The 21556-nt window shown below is 55.0% G+C and overlaps 3 protein-coding genes across 4 annotated transcripts in view; 2 read left to right on the top strand and 1 right to left on the bottom strand.

Moving 5' to 3' along the window:
- Nucleotides 1–7509: 7509 nt before the first annotated feature.
- CALHM1 (calcium homeostasis modulator 1) lies at nucleotides 7510–10849 on the top strand (the record flags this gene model as incomplete). The annotated part of the gene is made up of 2 exons (XM_082719078.1): nucleotides 7510–8061; nucleotides 10151–10849. The coding sequence occupies 2 exons, from the start codon at nucleotides 7510–7512 to the stop codon at nucleotides 10631–10633; spliced, it is 1035 nt and encodes a 344-aa protein (XP_082575204.1). The 3' UTR covers nucleotides 10634–10849.
- A 2519-nt stretch (nucleotides 10850–13368) lies between these two features.
- CALHM2 (calcium homeostasis modulator family member 2) lies at nucleotides 13369–17947 on the top strand. Its single transcript, XM_082722510.1, has 3 exons — nucleotides 13369–13545; nucleotides 15489–16214; nucleotides 17003–17947. The coding sequence occupies exons 2-3, from the start codon at nucleotides 15660–15662 to the stop codon at nucleotides 17417–17419; spliced, it is 972 nt and encodes a 323-aa protein (XP_082578636.1). The 5' UTR covers nucleotides 13369–13545; nucleotides 15489–15659; the 3' UTR covers nucleotides 17420–17947.
- Nucleotides 17948–19549: 1602 nt separating this feature from the next.
- PDCD11 (programmed cell death 11) overlaps nucleotides 19550–21556 on the bottom strand; it is a 38719-nt gene continuing 36712 nt past the window's right edge. For both annotated transcript variants that reach the window (XM_082722444.1, XM_082722445.1), the window contains exons 34-36: nucleotides 21256–21409; nucleotides 20628–20793; nucleotides 19550–19896 (exon numbers count right to left, since the gene is read on the bottom strand). In XM_082722444.1, the coding sequence (XP_082578570.1) occupies nucleotides 19725–19896; nucleotides 20628–20793; nucleotides 21256–21409 (492 nt within the window). In that variant the 3' untranslated portion in view covers nucleotides 19550–19724. The remainder of the gene's footprint in view (nucleotides 19897–20627; nucleotides 20794–21255; nucleotides 21410–21556) is intronic.

The following is a 21556-nucleotide window of genomic DNA, read 5'->3' as shown; positions in this document are numbered from 1 at the left end:
TTTATTTATTTGTCAGAGAGAGAGAGGGAGAGAGCGAGCACAGGCAGACGGAATGGCAGCAGAGGCAGAGGGAGAAGCAGACTCCCTGCCGAGCAGGGTGCCCGATGCGGGACTCGATCCTGGGACTCCAGGATCATGACCTGAGCTGAAGGCAGTCGCCCAACCAACTGAGCCACCCAGGCGTCCCAGATGTCCACTCTCTTTTTTTTTTTTTAAAGATTTTATTTATTTGTCAGAGAGAGAGAGGGAGAGAGCGAGCACAGGCAGACGGAATGGCAGCAGAGGCAGAGGGAGAAGCAGACTCCCTGCTGAGCAAGGAGCCCGATGTGGGACTCGATCCCAGGACGCTGGGATCATGACCTGAGCCGAAGGCAGCTGCTTAACCAACTGAGCCACCCAGGCATCCCCCAGATGTCCACTCTTAAAAGATCACATCATCTACAGCCTGGGAATAGCTTGGTAAGGGCCAGTGTGCCCTGAAGAAGGAGGCAAGAGCTCATGGAACCTGTATTAGGGTGGAGATGGGCAGAAATAGCAGGTGAGAAGTATCTAGAACTCTGGATGTTCTTGTCAGTGTCCTGCTTAAAATGCAATGTCCAGAGTAGACCACCGTTAGGTCAGACCATGATGTAAAAACAAAATGCAGTCAGGGGCGCCGGGGTGGCTCAGTGGGTTAAGCTTCTGCCTTCAGCTCAGGTCATGATCTCAGGGTCCTGGGATCAAGCCCCGAGTCGGGCTCTCTGTGAGGCAGGGAGCCTGCTTCCTCCTCTCTCTCTGCCTGCCTTTCTGCCTACTCGTGATCTCTCTCTCTGTCAAATAAATAAACAAAATCTTAAAAAACAAAAACAAAATGCAATCAACATCACACCAGATGTCAGCACCTTAACACAACAAGAGATTTCTCACTCAGGTAAAAGGTAGGTAAAAGGGAAGGGAGGGCAGGAGGGGAGGAGGGAGGCTCCTCTGGTCCCCTGGGGACCCAATGGATGGAGACTCCCCCCCATCTTGGGATGCACAAGATGGGAATACAAGACACATCGTATTCCCCAGATCCTGAGACAAGGAAGTGAGTGTACGTTAGTTTATTTAAAAGTTGCTCCCAGGAAACATGGAAAAGGCACAGGGGAGGTAATATAGGAAAGGGAAGAAAGCCAGCAAAAGGTGGGGAGCCAGCCAGTCACTGCAGTGAGCAAGTCTGGGAGCCATGCTCAGGAGTCATCCCAACCCAGAGGGAGGAAAGTGGAGTGTTTATTTCCAATTTCTAACTGTCGTTTTTTGGGACACTGAGGCACCTCCAGCTTGCCTGGGGCCAAATGTCTCAGGTGTGCTGAGAGCTGCCTTTGGAACGTACAGGTGAGTACCGGCAAGGATGGGCAGGGCCCAAAGGCACCGGTTACACTGGTGTCCAGGGTCCGGGAGACAGAAAGAAAAAGAGCAGGAACAGGGGTAAGAGGTATGGGGTTCCGTGCCAGAACTCAACCACATGCTCCCAATCTACCTGGAGCACAAGCTGGGAATTGTAGGGAAGCACACAGAATACTTGATGAGCCCTATTTGTTTTTGCCACAAGATACAACCTCCAACACAGTTTGGATGGTGCAGAAGAGAGTGGCACTATATCCTTCTTGGGTAAAGACTTCATACCTCTGATAACAGCCTGACAACACCAAGCACATCTCGCTGATGGCCCTTGCCTCCTCCACGGCCCTGCTCTCTGGGTGTTCCCACAGCTGCTGGTAGAGGGCAGTACCCACTGGAGCGCCACACATGCCTGTCCTTCTACGCAAATCGGGCATTTTCCTAAAGGTACAGCGCTCACTCCCCCCGAGGCCCCCTTTGCATGCTACTTTTCGTGACACTCTTAACTCTTCCAAGCCAGAGGGGCCTCGCCAGCACTGGCGTGGGTGGTAGGACAACTTCCAGAGGCAGGAGGGGAAGGGGCTGGTGAACATCCCACAGTGGCGGCTGTGGGAAAGTCTGCTGCCCAAGTCATCTAAAAGTTGGAGCAGGGTCATGACGTCCTGTTCTCGGTCTCTGCCCAGTCACTATCTAAGAGCTACGGGGCAGGGGTGCAGAAGACACGGGGTTACAGCTAGCTGCTCTACCAAAGATCCTGCTGCAGTAGATAAGAGTAATGGGCCCCCAAGGCCACCTCCCGGTCACTGGAACCTGTGAGTGTATTACCTGCAAAAGGAATTCTGCCGGTGTGATTGGGTTAAAAATCTTGAGATGAGAGACTCTCCTGGATTAGCCAGGACTACCCATGTGATTAGTGTCCTTAGAAGAGGGTAGCAGGAGGGTCAGAGGCAGAGAAGTGAGGATGGAAGCAGAGGGCGGAGGGCCATGGGGATGGGGACCCGGGGAATGTGGCTGTCTTCTTCAAGCCAGGGAAGGCCAGGAAATGGATTCTCCCCTGGAACACAGGCTGCCAAGCCCTTGATTCTTAGCCCACTGTGACCCATTTCAGACTCCTAACCCCCACCGCCCCCCCTCACTGCCAGAACTATGAGAGAATATACTTGTGTGGTTTTGAGCCAATAAACTTGGGGTAATTTTCTATAGTAATGGGAAACTAATATAGATTTTATTTATTTATTTATTTTTGTTTATTTTTAAAGATTTTAGTTATTTATTTGACTGAGAGAGACACAGTGAGAGAGGGAACACAAGCAGGGGGAGTGGGAGAGGAAGAAGCAGACATTCCGCCAAGCAGGGAGCCTGATGCGGGGCTCGATCCCAGCACCCTGGGATCATGACCTGAGCCAAAGGCAGAACTTTAATGACCGAGCCACCCAGGCACCCCAGTATAGATTTTTAAAATGCACTACTGCAACTCCAGTGCAGAGATGATCATCATTACCATTCAAGGTTATCAGAGTCATTTCCTGAGAGCTCACTGAGGGCCCTGCATTGCACTCAGTTTCTACCCGCAGCATCCCCAGAATTCTCACAACAGCCTGAGACGTAAGCTCTTTAATTCTCCCCACTCCACAAATGAGAAGACTGTAGCACCTAATTTTACCTACAGGAGAAATCACCTGACCAAGGTCCGTGGCTGCTGAGTAAGGGGGTGCTGAGACTTGAACCCAGGTCAGCGGCTAGGTTGCTCTTAACCTTATTCTGTGATGTGGTTTCTTGATTGTTCAATGAAAGAAACAATGAGCGAACGGGCAGGGCGTTGAGACGGATTTCAGTGAGCAGAATGAGGGCAGCTGGTGTTCCCAGAGTGGGGACAGCACAAGTAAAGGGGTAATGGTTAAGGAGTTGTTCCCAAGCAGCCTTGTGTCCCTCCTGTGGTCGCTGACTCAGTTCTGGCCTTTGCTGGTACTCAGGAGGCCACCTCCTCCTTCTACCCCATAGAGCACCTGCTCCTGCCCCACCCCACCCCCACTTTAGAGGCAGAAGTTCCTAACCTTCCCATCACAGTGGATCAACACACTGATAACCTTGGTAGAAGACACTGGGGCAAACCGAGGGGAGTTGGAGACATCTGTCTATTAGAGCCTAGTGAGGAACAAAAAAAATCACATCTTCCTTATCTTCTATAATTATGGTAAGAAAGCTGTGGTACAAAGTACTAGGAAAGATATTAGAGACTGAATTGGTGTAAAATATCCTAATGAAATCTCCCAGACCTCTTAAAATGAGAAATTTGGGAAATTCGATGAGCACAACCTTTTAGCTTCAGTTTTTTTGTTTTGTTTTGTTTTGTTTTGTTTTTTGTTTTTTTTTTTGTTTTTGTTTTTTTTGCATGAAATGACCAGTTCCTATTCAAGGCTTTTTTTTTTTTTTTTTTAACTGAGATGTAATTGACATATATCATGATGGTGATGTCAGGTGCATGACCTAATGATGAGATATTTGTATAGATTGCAAAATGCTCACCACAGTAAGTCTAGTTAACACCCATCACATATGTAGAGTTAGAACATTTTTTTTCTTGTGAAGAGTACTTTTAAGATCTACTTTCCTAGCAACTTTCAAATATATGATATAGTGCTATTATCTGTAGTCACCATGCCATATATTATGTCCCCATGACTTATCTTATAATGGGAGGAGTTTGTTTTGATTTCCTTCACCCATTTATCCCAACCCCCACCTCAAGGCTGTTTAATGATGATCTTTACCAAAATTTACAAGAGTTTGAATAGTGTGTAAAGAACCTAACACTCATTTATTTGCCGTAACTGTCAATAAAATTCTCATGATAATGAGAATAGAGTGTTTAGAATTCAGTCAAACTGGGTTTCTTGGGGGTGGTTTAAAGATTTTATCTATTTGTTAGAGAGAGAGAGAGAGAGAGCACAAGAGCATGCAAGAAAGCAGGGAGCAGGGGCAGAGGGAGAGGGAGAAGCAGACTCCCTTCTGAGCAGGAAGCCCATTGCAGGACTCGATCCAAGGACCCTAGGATCATGATCAGAGCTAAAGACAGATGCTTACCCAACTGAGCCACCCAGGTGGACCCCAAGCAAACTGTTTTTATCAAGTATTTTAAAATAATGTTGAAGAAGCACCTGGGTGGCTCAGTCCGTTGGGCATCTGCCTTTGGCTTAGGTCATAATCCCAGAGTCCTGGGATGGAGCCCTGCATTGGGCTCCCTGCTCAGCAGGAAGCCTGCTTCTCCCTCTCCCACTCCCCCTGCTTGTATCCCCTTTCTCGCTGTGTCTCTCGCTGTCTAATAAATAAATAATATCTTTAAGAAACATAAAATAATGTTGAAGTTAGAATTGGCAGAGAATGTAAGCAGCCCAGCATAGAGTAAAAAGAGGTTCGAGCTGGTAGCCAGCTCAGGTGTCACTGAAAGGACCCATCATCTACAAACAGGGAGCCACAGAGATTCCAGGCAGCCCCTGAAGCCACACTCCTTCTGAGCTCCAGAGCTCCTGCACCACCCCACCCCACCACTCTACATGTGGGGCTATGTACTAGGCTCTGCCAGGAGCTCAGAAACTTTGTCTACCGCGCACATTGATGCTGCAGCAGATGTCTGGGAACAGACACCTCCTTGGCTGGATCACCTTCATCCTGCTCTCCACCTGTGGGGTCATCCCCTGGAGAGCCCCCAGAAAAGATCCTCCAAGGACCTCCAGCGCAGGTGCTCAAGCTTGAGGACTGAGGAGATCAATATCCTTCCCCACAAAATCCTACTTGTGATATACCAGCATTTCCATCCAAACTCGTAGAATAAGAGAACCTGATTCAGCCCAAGAAGGAAGGCCAAAAACACCCTTCCTTGCCCCTCCTCCATCCCCTAACTCCCACCTGGTCTGAATTCAAATCCTGCTCCTCCACCTACAAGTCATGTAGCCCTTGAGCTAGTAACTTAACTTGAGCCACAGTCCCCAGTTCTGTAAAATGGGGACAATAACATCTTTGCCATAGGATTGTATGAGCGCTACACAAGGTGATGCATGCGGAGGGCCAGCATTGGGCCTGACCCAGGGGAAGTCCCAGGCAGGGCTCGTCTTGTTGGGCATACAGAGACACACAGACACAAAGACTTCTCCCATGGCCATTCACACACATGCACATACACAGAGGCCCAAAGCCACAAGAAGCTCACATGTGGACACACACAGGGACACACAGATCTGGGGTCCCCACAGAGCCTCCGTATCCAGGCTCTTGCTCTGCTTGGGCTCCATTTGGTTGGAGCTGGATCTGACCTGTTTTTCTGGGAGAGCGGGCAACATCAAAGGGAGCACTTTGAACTTGACCCCACTTTGATATGCTGATGGAGCGGCCCTGGCCTGGTTCCCCAGATGCCCTGGAGGCCACCGCTCCAGGCATGAACCCCACAGCACCACCTCTTTAATTTTTGATCTGGGGGAGTAGAAGTAGGAGGGGCAGCCCGGAAGGGATTTGTCATCCACCGTCTTTAAACACAAGACATGCCCACAGAGACAGGAGCAGACAGAATATAAAAGCCCCTGCAATGTGCTCGCAAGCATAGCTTCCTGGCTGGCCACGAGGAGAACCCCACAATCTTGCAGATCCCCGACCTCTGACTCCAAATTTAGGGCTTTTTACACTATGCCGGCCTACCTGAGCCCTATCTCCATTACCACCACCAGCACCACTGTTGTCCCCACTGTGGCCACCATCACCAACAGCATTGCCATCTGCACTCCCACCATGACCCTAACTGCCGTCCCCACCACTACTAGCACGACCACCACGGTCACCACCATCCCCACCACCCACACTGCCATTCCCACCACCATCACCACCATCACCACCCTCCCCATGACCATCCCCACTACCACCATCAACATTACCCCATCCCCACCATCACCACTACCGCCATCGACACTACCCCATCATCACCATCACCACCATCACCACTACCACCACTGCCATCCCCATCCCCCACCACCACCCTAACTACCAACTACCATCCCCACCACCATCAGCACCATCACCATCATCCCCATGACCATCCCCACTACCACCATCAACATTACCCCATCCCCATCCCCACCATCACCACTACTGCCATCGACACTACCCCATCCCCACCATCACCACTGCCACCACTGCCACCACTGCCATCCCCACCCCCACTACCACCCTGCCATCCCCACTACTACTAGCACCATCACTACCATCACCAACGCTACCCTATAACCAGCACCATCACCACCATCCCCACCACCACCATCCCCATGACCATCACCACCATCCCCACCATCACCATGACCATCACCACCATCCCCACCACCAACACTGCCATCCCCACCACCACCATCCCCACTACCACCATCAACACTACCCCATCACCACCATGACCGCTACCACCTCTGCCATTCCTACCACCATCACCAGCACCACCACCACCACCACCACCAGGAACAGCACCAACATGTTCACCTCCACCACTGTCATCAGAACCACTCTCACTTTCACCATCCCCACCACCATTACTGCCCCCATCACAGCCGCCACCATCAGCACCGTGACTACCTTGTCAAACCATCACTGTCTGCACTGACAGAGGAGCCCTCATGAGCCCTCATACAGCATGGAGGAAAGACCCACTGGGAAGTGCAGAAGGGGGAGAGCTCCCCTGCTTTCTAGGAACCCAGGGGAAAAGGTCAAGAAGCTCAGGCCCTGCCACAGCCCTGGCTTCTCCCACACCCGACCCCTGCTGAGACAGTGTCTTCTCAGCCTGCCTCTGAGCCTCCTCTCACACCCACAGAGAACTGGTCTCCAAAAGGTGTGACCCCTGTGGTTTCCCAGTGCTGGAGGCAGCCACGGAGAGAGAAATCCAGGCAAGGAAGGGAGGGGAGGGGCCGAACTCGGGCAGGACCCACAGGATTGGCTGATGCGTGCCTTCCCAGCCAGCCCCTCACCAGAAGGTTTTCAAAGAGACAGTGACCTCAGCCACGGCCCTGAGCTCTGCCTGTCCCAGCCATGCAGCGGGCACCTGCCAGGCGGAGCAGGCCCCAGGGGCCGTCCTAAAGCAGGGGCGCGGTGTGAGGAGGCCTCCAGGCCCAAGGGGGCACAATGGACAAGTTCCGGATGATCTTCCAGTTCCTGCAGTCCAACCAGGAGTCCTTCATGAATGGCATCTGCGGCATCATGGCCCTGGCCAGCGCCCAGATGTACTCTGCCTTCGATTTCAGCTGCCCCTGCCTGCCGGGGTACAATGCGGCCTACAGCGCGGGCATCCTGCTGGCGCCCCCCCTCGTGCTCTTCCTGCTCGGCCTGGTGGTGAACAACAACGTGTCCATGCTGGCCGAGGAGTGGAAGCGGCCCCCGGGCCGCCGGACCAAGGACCCCGCCGTGCTGCGGTACATGCTCTGCTCCATGGCCCAGCGCGCCCTCATCGCGCCCATCGTCTGGGTGGCCGTCACGCTGCTGGATGGCAAATGCTTCCTCTGCGCCTTCTGCACTGCCGTGCCCGTGACGGTGCTGGGCAACGGCAGCCTGGCCCCTGGTCTCTCTGCACCCGAGCTCGCCCGCCTGCTGGCCCGGGTGCCCTGCCCTGACGTCTATGATGGCGACTGGTTGCTGGCCCGCGACGTGGCCGTGCGTTACCTGCGCTGCATCTCCCAGGTGAGGGGGCGGCATGGCCTTGGCCTAGGTCTTCCCTCACGGCCCGGGGTCCCTCTGGCAAAGGTCCAATCCCCCACCTCTTGAAATAGGGCTTCCTCAGGGCACAGTCATGTTTACCCCATAGATGGGAGCTCTCCACACTGGGCTGGGGCTTCCCCTCAGTCGGAGGTCTTTGGGGCAGGGGCACATCCCAGCGGAGGCCAGGGCTTCTGAAGGCAGAGCTGTGTGTCTTCCCTGGATCCAGGCCACCTGGAAAAAGTGCTGTGGCTAGCTTCGTCCAGAGGCCCGTGTCCTGTCTTGAGGTCCCTAGAGTAGTCCTAATAGCTCGGCCAGCCCCACCTCCTCCATCCAGAGCTCCAGCTGGGAAGCCTGGTGTATTTGCATCATTTTCTCCTTCCAGGCCAGAGCAGTGGTGAGGCAGGTGGGTGGCTGGGCCATTTGGGTACATTTCCCTAGCAAATGCCCCCAGCAGGTGCTTCCCTACTCTCAGAGAGTGGGATCTGAGGGTCCCAGTACCCCTGGAAGGGAGTGCTTGGGTGAGGGGGATGCTCTGTTGGGATATGCCCTAAAGGCAGGGTCGGAGGGCCCACTGACAGGGAAATCCAGGGGAGGACTCCACTGTCTTGTCTTCTGCCCCTCTGGACCCGCCCCCCTTCGAAGCCCCCAAGCCTTTCCTGCAGTCATAACAGCACAGGGAGGAAGGAGCCCCATGTCAGAGGGGCAGGGAGGGTGCGGGGGCCCCGGCCTCCCGGACCAGAGCTAGAGGAACACTCTGCTCTGGCAAGTCCAGACAACCGGCTCCCTGGCTCTGGCCCTCCTGTGGGGCCCACATCCCCATCAGAGCCCCCACGTGAATGCGGCTCCGAGTGTCCCAGCTTTGCTTTCCTTCTAAACCACTTCCTCCCTGTGGGCACTTGAGCCATTTTCCCAGGCCTCAGGGCCTCGAACAGCTGTCCCTCTGCCTGACCTTTAAACCACTGCATCATGAACTGAAAGGGCCCCCGGAGGGCAGGCTGCCTGGCCTAGGGACATGTTTCGTCTGGCCTTCCCGGTGAATTCAAAATTCAACTCGGCAATGTTGGAAAACCAGACATTTTCACACAAAAATCAGACTTCCGGCTTTCCCAGAAACATGAGGAGATCCCGCCCCACGGGGCCACGTTGCCTGTCCGACGGGCACAGTAGATGCCTACACCCCCAGACCCAACACGTGCTCTATAGCCTGGCAGCCCGCATGTGCTCGGCCACAAGCCCCCGGCCCCGTTTACAGGCGTTTACCCACCTCTCTCATCCTGACCCGGCCAGCGCTTCTCTGGCCAGCTGGGGGCTGACCCGGAAGCCCAGCTTAGGAGAGCCTCCTGCCCCAGGCCTGTCGCTGAATGATTGGCAGAACGGGTCTGGCACCCAAATGTCTAGCGCTCTTCAGCACAGTTGGAGCAAGTGTCTGGTTTGTCTCTGTGACCCTTGAGGCCTAGCTCAGAGCCCACACAGAGGAGGCTCATTTAAGGCCAGCTCCCAAAAGGTAGACAACACCAGGAGCCGGAGGAGAGGAGCAAAGCTCAGACGAGGGTCCCTCTGCCTCAGGAGGTCAAGGAAGAGGCATGGTTAGTGAGGGCCTGTTGACATAATTGTAGTGGCTCATTGTTACTGAGCACCAACTGTGTACCAGGCACTGTGCTAGTCGTGATTACCTTTAGTCCTCATGACAACCCGACGAGATCCATACTACCAACAGCCCCATTTTATAGGTGGGGAAACCGAGGCACAGAGAAGTCAGGTACCTCGCTCCTGGTCAACTAGTAAGGACTGGAGACAGGTTCCAAAGCCAGGCAGCCTCAGTCCAAGGTCTGCCCAGTTATCTCCTACGTATTGAGTGCCAGGCCCACCCATGGGGCATTTTCTACAGAGGATCTCATTTCCACGAGATGCCCATTGGACAGAAAAGGAAACGGAAGCCAAGAGGGGAAGTCATTTGCCTAGTCTGCACTCTCTCCCCTAAGGGCCCTGAGGGAGGGTGTTTTGTGGGGATGTAGACAGGCCTGGGAGGCCAGAGGGCGGGGCCGGCCACTCTCTCCCGTCTCCCCTGCAGGCCCTCGGCTGGTCCTTTGTGCTGCTGACCACGCTGCTGGCGTTCGTCGTGCGCTCTGTGCGGCCCTGCTTCACCCAGGCCGCCTTCCTCCAAAGCAAGTACTGGGCCCACTATATCAACATCGAGCGCAAGCTCTTCGATGAGACGTGCACGGAGCACGCCAAGGCCTTCGCCAAGGTCTGCATCCAGCAGTTTTTCGAGGCCATGAACCACGACCTGGAGCTGGGTCACGCCCACGGGGCAGCAGCCACGGCCCCTGATGGCTCAGCTGCCCCTGCGATCACGGATGGGGCTGAGGAGGAGAGGGAGAAGCTACGAGGCATCACGGATCAAGGCACCATGAACAGGCTGCTGGCCAGCTGGCACAAATGCAAGCCGCCCTTGCGGCTGGGCCAGGAGGAGCCCATGCTGGGCAACGGCTGGGCGGGGGGCGGGCCCCAGGCTCCACGCAAGGAGGTGGCCACCTACTTCAGCAGAGTGTGAGCTGAGATGGAAAAGTGAATGAAGCCTGCCGGTGCCACAGCGCGGACCTCTGCGACAGACCCACATGCACAGGCGCTCACCTGAGAGCTGGAAGGGGACATTAGTGCCCCAGCTGCAATACAGCAGTATTAGTCAGAAGGGCTCAGAACTGGCTGGGGGGGTCTGGGTGGACAAGCTCCCACCTGCCCAGCCCCCTCCCCAGCCAGTTCATCTCTACTTCACTGTCTCCTCTTGGGTCCCATGGCCACCCTCGCTGTGAATTTTTATGATCTCTGTTCCCTTATGCTCAAGGCTCAGGGAGTGGGAGGGCCTCTGGCTATCTCACAAAGCAGGAACCTTCTGCTTTGGGTCCATCTCCTGAATGAGGCTGTAGCTGGGCCGTGAGGACATGCCTCACTTGATGTAACACACCTGCGGTGGCAGGAGAGGAGACAACATGCCAGAAGTTAGGTCTACTCAGCAGAAGCCAGAGCGTGTGGTCACATGGAGGCCACTCAACACTTGTCAAGTGGACTATACATTTATTTAGTCCCGAGCACGAGAGTCTTCCTGTCTTAGCCTTGTGAAGCTGCTACAGCAGAACACCACAAACTGAGTCGCTTAGAAACAACAAAACTTAACTTCTCCCAGTTCTGGAGGCGGGAGGTCCAAGATCATGGTCCTGTGAAGGTCACATTCTAATGGAGGCCCTCTTCCTGGTTCTAAATCAGGGACTTCTTGCCATGTCCTCACAGGTAGAAGGGGCAGGGGGCTCCCTGGAGCCTCTTTTCCAGGCACTGATCCCATTCATGAAGCTCTGCCCTCCTGATTAAGCACTTCCCAAAGGCCCCACCCCCTCATGCCATCCCCTTGGGGAGTTAAGATTCAGCACATGAATCTGGGGGGACACATTCAGACCACACCGTCCTCCCTTGGAGGGCTCCTTGGAGACCACCTGAATGCCTCCTTCACATCCCAGTCTCAGGGAAATCAGACCTCCCCAGAGCTTGGGCATTTAGAAAAGAAAAGAAGCTGGTATCTTTCCATTTTCTCAAAACCCCTACCCTTGGGGAGGGGGCTCCAGAGTGCTAAGATGCTGTGGTCTGAGGTAGGGATGAGGATGGAGGGGTGGGGTTGGGGAGCTGCCTAGAGTGGAAAAAGCTCAGACTCCAGAACGAGAGAGAATTGGGCCAAAGGCTGGCTCTACCACTACCACTTAGAGTGTCCCTCAGGCCAATTGCTTCCTTTTCTGTGCCTCAGTTTCCCTATCTATATAACGGGGATGAGGGCACCTACCTGATGGTGGTGTTGTAATCAGAAAACAGGCAAAGCCTGTGAAGTTTGTGGGACAAAACAGGCCCTAGGTACATGGTGGTTAATGTAATGTAGATTCCTGCAACATTGTTTTCATGATTTCCCTTCTTCCCATCTATTCTTCCCTCCATCCCCACTTCTGAGACCTGGTCTGCATTCCTTTCATTATTTGGGAGAAGGATGAGCCTTGTAGGCCCAGGAGGCTGATGGAGAGGCTGGAGGGCTCCTCTGGGGGTGGGACTTCATCGAGACCCTGAATGAGGACAGGGTTCAAAGGCATAGAAACCAGGTCTCTGTTGGTGGGTGGGGAGGGGCTTCCAGTGCGAAAAGCCAGCCCAGGATATCAGGAGGTACAAATGTCAAAGAACAAAGGTTTGGGTCAAGCAGATTGGGGTTCAAGAACTAGAGCAATAAGACCTCACCAAATCCCTCTAAACCTCAGTGTGTCTATCTGTAAAATACAACTTTAAAAGGACCCACTTTTCACAAGCATGGTGAGAATAAAAAGGGTAACTTTGGAGGAAGAATCTGGAGTGGTGTTTGGCACATGGGAGGACCTGGATAATAAACACTGGTCTTTCCCTTCATCGCTGCCCGTGACAAGCACAGCATGGAACTGAGCAGTCCCACCATCCTAGAACCGCAAGCTCTTGCAGAGCTGACGGGAGACCGGGGGTCTCCCTTAATCATAGGTGTCATCTAGCCTGTCCCTGGACAGGGTTCTCCCCTTTAGCGCTCTTGATCCATTACTTTTCAGCCTCAGCTTGCACACGCCCACGGATGGGGAGCTCATGACCACTTTCTGGGACAGGCTGGGCAGCTCTGATGGTAACAAACCTGCCTTGTTGTAATTTCCACCCACCACCCAGAGCTCTGCCCACAGGGCCTCAGAGAATCACTTGCCAGCCCTCCTGAGATTGGAAGCAATACCTGGGAGTCAGCTGAAGTATGGACGGAAGAGTCAGCAGTCAGGAGGAGGATGGGCAGGCGCAGGAGGGCTCTGAGGGAGAAGAGCCAAAATAAGGTGCAGAGGCCCTGGCCCGTGCATCCTACTAGGGCTCCCCGTCACTCTGATGGCATGGCCCGCCCCCCCAACCCTGCTGGGGTCCAGCAGGAATCCAGCATGGAGAGTGCTCCTGAAACTGACAGGGAGGGCAGGCCCAGGCAGGATGTCCCAGCAGGCCCCCCAGCCTGGCCCCGGAACTGGTCCCACTGGTGTGCAGGCCGCCGGGACAGCTGGCTCAGAGGGGAAGGCAAGGCCAGGCACAGGCTGGGCCACTGCCGCTGGCCGCTGAACAGGCAGCCCAACTTCCTCTCCTCTTGCACCGCCCTCCCTGCCCGCCCTCCCCTGCCTGGCGCCGGAGGGAGGCTGTTTTTCCACTCGCGGCTTGCTGCACGAGCTCCATCTGTTTCTTTCCTCTGCTTCCCTGGAGTTTAAAAACTTCTTTGAAAACACCACCGGCCCCAGGCCCTGCTGGTCTCAAGCTTCCTGCTCTGATGCAGAAGAAAGCACAAGGGAGCCCGTGGACGGCAGCGCCGGCAGCACTTGGGGGGCCCGCCCTGCAGGCCTACGCCCCGCTAAGGCTGGAGCCACTGGTTGGCACCACAGCTGGCCCCAGGTAAGGAAGGGCCCCTCCTTGGGGCGTGCCAGGCAACAGGGGGAGCATGGCAGGACTGCTCAAGGCTGCCCAAAGGGACTGTCCTGGGGAGAAGGGCCTCTCACTGAGGCTCCTCTGGGCGGCCCTCTTCCAGGCTGTCTTGTCTTCTGCCCTGACTGCTGTTTTAGCAGGTCCCACCCAGGCCCAGATGTTTCAGGAGTCTCAGATGATGGCCTCATCCTTCCACTGCTCACCATCCTCTGTGTTCTGATATCTTGTACCCCACTTTGGGCAGTTTATGAACCCAGGGCCCCATGAAAGCTCATGAGAAGCCCTGAAGTCAAGAGGCGAAAAGGAAGAGAGGAGCCTGCCTTTAACCCATTCAGTCCTGGCAACATTACAAACTCTTTCCCAGGGTGGAGGATGGAGTCCCTGCCCTGGGCTTGGGAGGAAGAGTCAGATCCCTCCTCCTCCTGGCTCCCCACGTGGTCACCGAGCTCTGCCCATCCCATCTGGCAACACTGGCAGAGACTGGCGTGGGGCGGGGGGGTACTGCTGGCGTGAAGAGGCACAGAAGGAAATGTGGCCGGTCTCCCCACCTCTGTTTGCTGCCCACCCTATCCCTCCATTCCCTGGCTGCTTCTGGCTGTGGAGTTTTGTTTTTCATCCCCCAGATGGGGAGAACATGGGCCACACCCTAGGCTGTGTCTCTGCTTGTGTGGGTGGGGCCTAGAAAGGGAGCCCACTTCCTGGCACACTGGAGCCCAGATCACGGCCGAACAAACTGGGGATGGGCTGGTGGGAATGGTCGAGCCTCGGCCTCCATTCTCTGTCACTGGCAGGCTGGGCAGCCCCCTGGGAGGCTGCTACATAGGGCAGGGGTAACGGGTGGGGAAGGGAATGTTCCCCAGGACTCCCATGGATGAGCACAGAGCAAGGGCCGGAGACTAAGAAAACAGAGGACTCACTTGGCTCGACCCACCCTTGTCTGCTTCCCAAACCTCCTTAGGTTAGGCTCAGAAGTCCTGCCCAGACACCTCCGTGCTGTCATGGCCTCAAGTGAGGCGTGTTCTCCTCTTTAGGCCTCAGATCTTGGCAGGAAGGAGAATCGTCCCCACTGCCTCACCTCTGGGAGTCACCCTAAAGTCTTCACAGGGTGAAATGGAGGGTCTCACACGGAGGACAATGGTCAGGCATCATTTATTCCCTTTCTTTTCCCACCAGCATCCCTACGGGGAGACCAAAGGCCAGGAGGATTTATCCTCTTTTCACGGATGAGGATACAGACCCAGAGAAAAGTCATGGGATGTATTGACAGCCAGAATCTCCTAAACCAGTCTGGACTCTAAGGTCTCTAAAATGGAAAGTTCTCATGAACTCTGGGACACTGTTTCTCGCTGGGCACTGACCAGAGACTCTCTCGTCCACACCACCCCATGCCACTGAGGCAAACCCATGCCCTTATCTCCCAGGACACCCACTGCTCTCCCAGGACACCCACTGCAGCTGGGGTGCCCATGGGCTAGAGGCCTGGAGGAAACAGCCCCCAATAGTCCTAGGTCCCTCAGCGTCCTAGCACTACCGGGACCCCACCTTCCCTGGCGCCACAGGGCCATCCTTAATCCCGACAGCAAGGGAAGCCTGTGGTTTTAACAAGAACCCAAGTGCCTGAGGCAGACGGACCTGAGCCTGAATCTCAGCTCTGCCGTTTTTATGTCCCGGGCAAGCCCCTCACCTCTATGCACACGGGACTGGGCAGCTCCCTGGGGGATCATGATGATGGGTAGTGAGGGATAGAAAGCACCTGACACCCAGCGGGAGCTCAGTGAGCAGCTGTCACCATGTCCCCAAAGTCCCAGGGTTCCCCAAGCCTCCTCCTTTCTCACTAGCTTGGCCATACAGGATCCCCTCGATTCCTTTCAGTTTTCCAAGGCAAACATTTATCAGCTTCCTTTATCCTATAGGAAGCACCAGGCTGGCCACTGGAGGGGATAAAATGGCAAGACCATGCCCTGCCTTCAGATACCCACCAGCCTCCATTCCCTCCTAGTCCCATCAGGAACCATCAGGAAGCATTGATCCTGGTCTCCCCCAACCCCAGCCTTGCCGACGGTCCCCGCCACTGACGCAGCACCATGGCAGCCCTGATTGCAGAGAACTTCCGCTTCCTATCACTCTTCTTCAAGAGCAAGGACGTAATGATTTTTAATGGGCTGGTGGCACTGGGCACAGTGGGCAGTCAGGAGCTGTTCTCCGTGGTGGCTTTCCACTGCCCTTGCTCGCCCGCCCGCAACTACCTGTACGGGCTGACAGCCATCGGTGTGCCGGCCCTGGCGCTCTTCCTCATCGGGGTCATCCTCAACAACCACACCTGGAACCTAGTCGCCGAGTGCCAGTACCGGAGGACCAAGAACTGCTCGGCCGCCCCCAACTTCCTCCTCCTCAGCTCCATCCTGGGCCGTGCGGCTGTGGCCCCCGTCACCTGGTCTGTCATCTCCCTGCTTCGAGGTGAGGCCTACGTGTGTGCTCTCAGCGAGTTTGTGGACCCGTCCTCCCTCACAGCCGGGGAGAAGGGCTTCCCACCAGCCCATGCCGCTGAAATCCTGGCCAGGTTCCCTTGCGGGGAGGGCCCTGCCAACATGTCGGGCTTCCGGGAGGAGGTCACCCGCAGGCTCAAGTATGAGTCCCAGGTAAGGCTGTGCAAGGGGAAGCTCCTCTTCCTTCTTCCCTAGGCTATGGCAGATGGGGAGGTACCGGGGGCGGGGGGTCCAGTGTTGAAGCCAGAGCTAGTCCTCCGGGGCTAGGGTCTCCAGGAAAGCACTAGATCATCAGCATCAGTATCTGGGCTGGGTAGCCTGTGGCTTAGGACTTGGTGAGGCAAGTTTTAAACATTAAAGGAATGTTCTTCGGGCTCAGACTTCGGCTGGATCCCAGTCATCGCTACTTGTCCCAGATTGAGCACGAGCCCCTGTAAGTTTACGAAATATCTGCTGTCAGCTAGGAGTTGACAAGTTTCTATCCCCAGAAGGACCCCAGCCCAGCACTGAGGGAGCCCAGGTGTTGCTGACCTCAGGGAGTCCCCTGAGCCAGGAAGCGGCGGCTGCTGCCCTGATCCTAGCCTCAGCCGTGGCTCACTTCTGAGGGAGCACGGGTCCGTCGGGGCAGAGGCCTGGGCAGAACACGCAGCTGGAAGTGCTCCTCAGAGCAGCAGGGCACGCGGGGGACAGGAAGGAGCCCAAGATTTTCTAAAAAACAAAACCCAAAACCAGAGCATGAGTTTGAAGGAGTGAGGACAGAGTGGAATCCCAGCCGGAAAGGCTGGCTTCCCTCAGAGAGGGAGAAGATGCTCTCAGAGGGTGTGGCCCACAGCGTCAGCCCAGCCCAAGCCCTCTGACCTGCTTGTCCGGCTTCTTCCTGGGGCGGGTGAGGGTCCAGGCAGCCCCTTGCCCCTCCTCAAACCTGCCCCTTCCCTGGCCAGCTCTTCGGGTGGCTGCTCATCGGCGTGGTGGCCATCCTGGTGTTCCTGACCAAGTGCCTCAAGCACTACTGCTCGCCGCTCAGCTACCGCCAGGAGGCCTACTGGGCGCAGTACCGCGCCAGCGAGGACCAGCTCTTCCAGCGCACGGCGGAGGTGCACTCCCGGGTACTGGCCGCCAACAACGTGCGCCGCTTCTTCGGCTTCGTGGCGCTCAGCAAGGAGGACGAAGAGCTGGTGGCCAGGTTCCCGGTAGAAGGCACACAGCCTCGGCCGCAGTGGAACGCCATCACCGGCGTCTATCTGTACCGCGAGAACCTGGGCCTCCCGCTCTACAGCCGCCTGCACAAGTGGGCCCAGGGTCTGACGGGCAACGGGGCAGCGCCCGAGACCGTGGAGATGGCCCCGCTCGCCTCCTAGGGATCCGGCCCCCACCCTCTCTGCAGGGGACGGTACTTGGTCTCAAACTGAACTCCATGCCTGCTCCCACCAGCATCAGAAGGGGATTTTTTTTTCACTTGGGAGGGAAACGGGCCAGGAGCCAGGAGCACAAAGTAGCCCGGGGTGTGGAGAGTGAGGAGACAGCGGGGTCCACTCCAACAGGAAGGCCCCAGCTCTGAAGAAATCCCCTCTCCCACCAACAAACAGCAACCACTCAGTCAACAGCTTGGGAGAAAAGACCCTTCTGTAGAACTGGTCCTTCCGTAACTATGATGCGGACGTCCTTTTACTGGCGGGACCCCAAGCCTCGGCAGCCATGGCCAGCGGAGCCAGGGGACAGGGAAGCTCACCAGCAGACGCCTCGTATGGGATACCGTGTGGTTAACGTACACGTGATTGCACGTGGGTACCTGGCTCGGGGGCGCTCAGCCGGGAGATGCCTCCAACATCCACCTCTGGCTTTATTTTATATACTTAAATTTTTGATAAAGTTTTTCTTAGCATAAAGCACTAGCTTGGTGTCTGCATGATTGGATGGGCCATGCCACAGTAGGCTGGTAGCCATGGAGACAGGCCCGAATCCCATCTCCTTTGTGGGAGGGGTGGGGGACAGAGACACCCTGGGTGAGATTAAAATGGATGGGAGGGAGGATGGGGTGGAGGGAGAAAGCCAAGTGTTGGGAAGGCCCTACGGCTGATGATGTCTTGACAATTAGACCCAGTTATCTGATTTGATTTGAGGAGGTGAAACCTGGCCTTTCTCAGAGGGAAAATTGGCTTCAATTTCATGAGTCAGAAGATTGCACACTCAGTACGGCAGACTGGCTCCTATAGCCCATGCTAACGCCAAAAAACCAGGACAGCCTCAGCTGGGCCTTTCCCCTCACCCACACACACCCACCCTTGTCTGGTCACCTCCACCACTTCTAAAACCTTTGATGCTCTCCCTGTCCTGCTTCCTGGCATTCGACCCAGTCACTTCCCACGGAAAAGCTCTCCCGCTCTCAGGGCACATGAAGCTCTCTGCCAAAGAAAACATTTAACCCCCTTAAGACCAAGCTAAACAGGAACTGGCTTCAACAACTACAGGGTCTGCGCTGGTGTCCAAGAATTCTGAAACATACAGGATTATTACGATCAAAGGAGACGGAGTCCATCTTTCTAGGAAGTTTACAAGGGTCACAGGCAGGTATGGGTGTAGGGGACCCATCCTGTCCCCATTCCCTCCAGTCTCAAGGAAAACCATCAAACCAATCAATGCCCTCCACCCAGCAACCTCTTCCCAGAGGAGCCACAAGGAGAAACCGGCAGTTCTTCCCAGCTCACACAGCATGGCAGTCTACACCCTAACCAAGCCTCCTACCCACAGGCCCTGTGGCAGCACACGTACATTCTCATTCCATCCACAGAACAACTCTTCAAGGTAGGACTTTTTGTCCCCATTTCACAAATGAGACACCCTCCTTGGAGACCTTAGATAATCAGGGAAACACCACCAGGTAATTTAAGCTAATACTTACGGCTTTCCTCTCAGATGGCCCGGTTCCCCAATAGTCCTCCCCAAAGGGGTCTGCCTTTGTTCTCCTGTCCCAGCCTCACGTACTCCATAAAAGGGCACAAGAACTGGCTGAGCTCAGGTTGAGGGAACGCCCAGAGACTCTGAGACCTAGGGGAGAAGGCCCGCTCCCTGGGTTCTGCTGACTCTCTTTGGCGGACCAAGAGGCTGCCAGGACCAAAGTGGGATCCTGACCACAAGATCGTCAGGAGTCAGCCCCTCCGTTCCTCCTCCTCAGGAAACCCCCAAGAGGGAGAGAGTCTTCGCTCTTTTAGGAGTGCAAGAACCTGCTGTTTATAGCAACCCCAGAAAAAGGGAAAATGGGCACCTGGGTAGCTCAGTCAGTTAAGCGTCTGACCCCTGATTTCAGCTCATGATCTCGGGGCTGTGAGATCGAGCCCCATGTTGGGCTCCATGCTCAGCGGTGAGTCTGCTTGAGATTCTCTCTCTCCCTCTGCCCCTTCCCCCTCATATGTGCTTTCTCTCTCTTGTTCTAAAAATGGGGGGGTGGGGATGAAATAAAGCAGTACTAAAATAAAACATGCAAAAAGGAATTATAGGAAAGCTCAAATTCTTTTTCATCCTGACAGGATTACCATAAAGTTGCTGCAGAAAAAGCAACATTTAAATAAGAGTCCTCAGGCAACACAGTTTTCCGGCGGCCCAGGGGCCCAAGATTCAGCCGGGCTGGCTCAATGCTGATGTGGTCATCCAAGGCCAGCTTGGCCACTAGTCCTCCAACACGGCGCTCTTAGCTTCCACATATTCCAGGGCCTTCGCCTTTACTGCCTGCACGTCCTTCTCAGTGCCATGTTGTTTCTCATAGTCCAGGTAGCGCTTGAAGAAGAATTTCATTCGCTTGGGGGCCAGGCTGAGATGAATGACCCGTTCAAAGATGTCCCTGTGAAAAGCAAGGCAGCATTTGCCTCCTGCCCCCGGCCACTGGACCGCTGACTAGTTTTCGTCTACTTGCCCTGCGGCTCTGCAGCCAGGCCCCCCGTTCCCCAGCACCCTCACTCCTACCTTTACATTTACTACCATCTTAACTCCTACGGTGTCCACGGGGAGAGACTGCCACCCTCACTTTCCAGATCAGACAGACACTCACGGGTGTTAAAAGGACTCACTGGCCTGAAGTCACACAGTGAGTCAGGACAAAGCTGCCAGGATGGGGATATACACAAGGTAGGGATCTGTGACAAGAGCTCTGCTTCAAACTCACTGATGGGCTTCGCCAAGGCACTAGTTCTTTTGGGACCTCAGTCCACCTGTCTCTAACCCTCTCTGCCCCTTTGGGGATGCAGGTGACAATAGCAAGCCTGCGACCATTCTCTACCACAAGAGCCAGGCTCAATGAATTATGTGGGAAACCCAAGTCTTCTGACCCCCACACCAGGGCCAGCCTACTGCCCACCCAAGACTCCAGACACAGACCAGAGGCTGGCTCTTGAGGCAGCAAAACAAGTCGAAAAATGAGTACCACAGGGCCGGGTATGTCATGTCAAAGCTGTTCTTCCAGTCAGTGAGAGAACTGGGAATACTAGAAGATTCCAGGGGGTAAAACTCATCCACTTGGCCCACATCCTCAACCTTTCAAAGTTAATTCAGCCCTGGCCTGTCTTTGCCTCTCACCGGACTTCCTTCTGGCTGCCATGCTTAATGGTCATGTCGATGTAAACCGACCAGACGTCAGTGCGCTTCGGGTAGGTGCTCAGTGTGTTCTCAAAAATGGCTTTGGCCCGTTCCGCATCCCCCAGCTGGAACTCCAGCTGGGCAAACTTGGCAATCACATCCACATCTGCAGGGAGAGACAGCTCAGACACACAAAGCAGAGAGACCCCTCCCCACAGCATAACGTGCTGCACGGACAGTCTGACTCCTGACTCCCTATTCATAGGTTCCAAGATCTAGGTGATGACAAGTTAACACTGGGAAAGTTTGGGGCCAAATACACAAATGGGCACTGATGTAGGACTCCCACTGCAGATACCCCACTCTCTGGGCTCAGAAAGGAGATGGGGCAGGGGCAACAAAATCAGCACTAATTACTTTTTGTTCCTCCATCTCTAAAAGTTTAGCATTTGAAATGCAACACATGTGATGTTCATGAGCATATAATAACAGTGAGATCCATGCCCTCCACCAGGCTTTCCTAATACCACACCACCCTCAGATGAGAAAACCTCCAATCCCTACGCCCAGATATCACAGAGCATAATGTGACCAGGAATGGGGCTGGAGGCTAGGGATGAGCACTCACGCTCTTTAATGGGCAGACACTCGAGAGCTCGCTGCATCACACGGTGACTGGCCCCAGCCTGGCCCCTCCGCAGAAGAAAGGCGCCATATTTGATCCAGACAGCTTTCTCCTGCCTGAACCGCTTCAGCATCCGGTTGTAGAGTTCACCAGCTTCCTGTGATATGAAGTGTGATATGACAGAGGGGGCAACAACTGAGACAGGGAGAATAACAAATGACAGACAGTACGCTCACGAGGCTAGACGTGGCCTCAGACTCTGGTCACTAAGTAGGCGCAACTCTAGATCCTGAGGAAAGCAGGC

This window comes from Mustela nivalis, assembly GCF_964662115.1.
Source record: "Mustela nivalis genome assembly, chromosome: 2".
Classification (NCBI taxonomy): domain Eukaryota; kingdom Metazoa; phylum Chordata; class Mammalia; order Carnivora; family Mustelidae; genus Mustela; species Mustela nivalis.
Note: the sequence above shows the minus strand (reverse complement) of the source record. Positions and strands in the feature narration are given on the sequence as shown.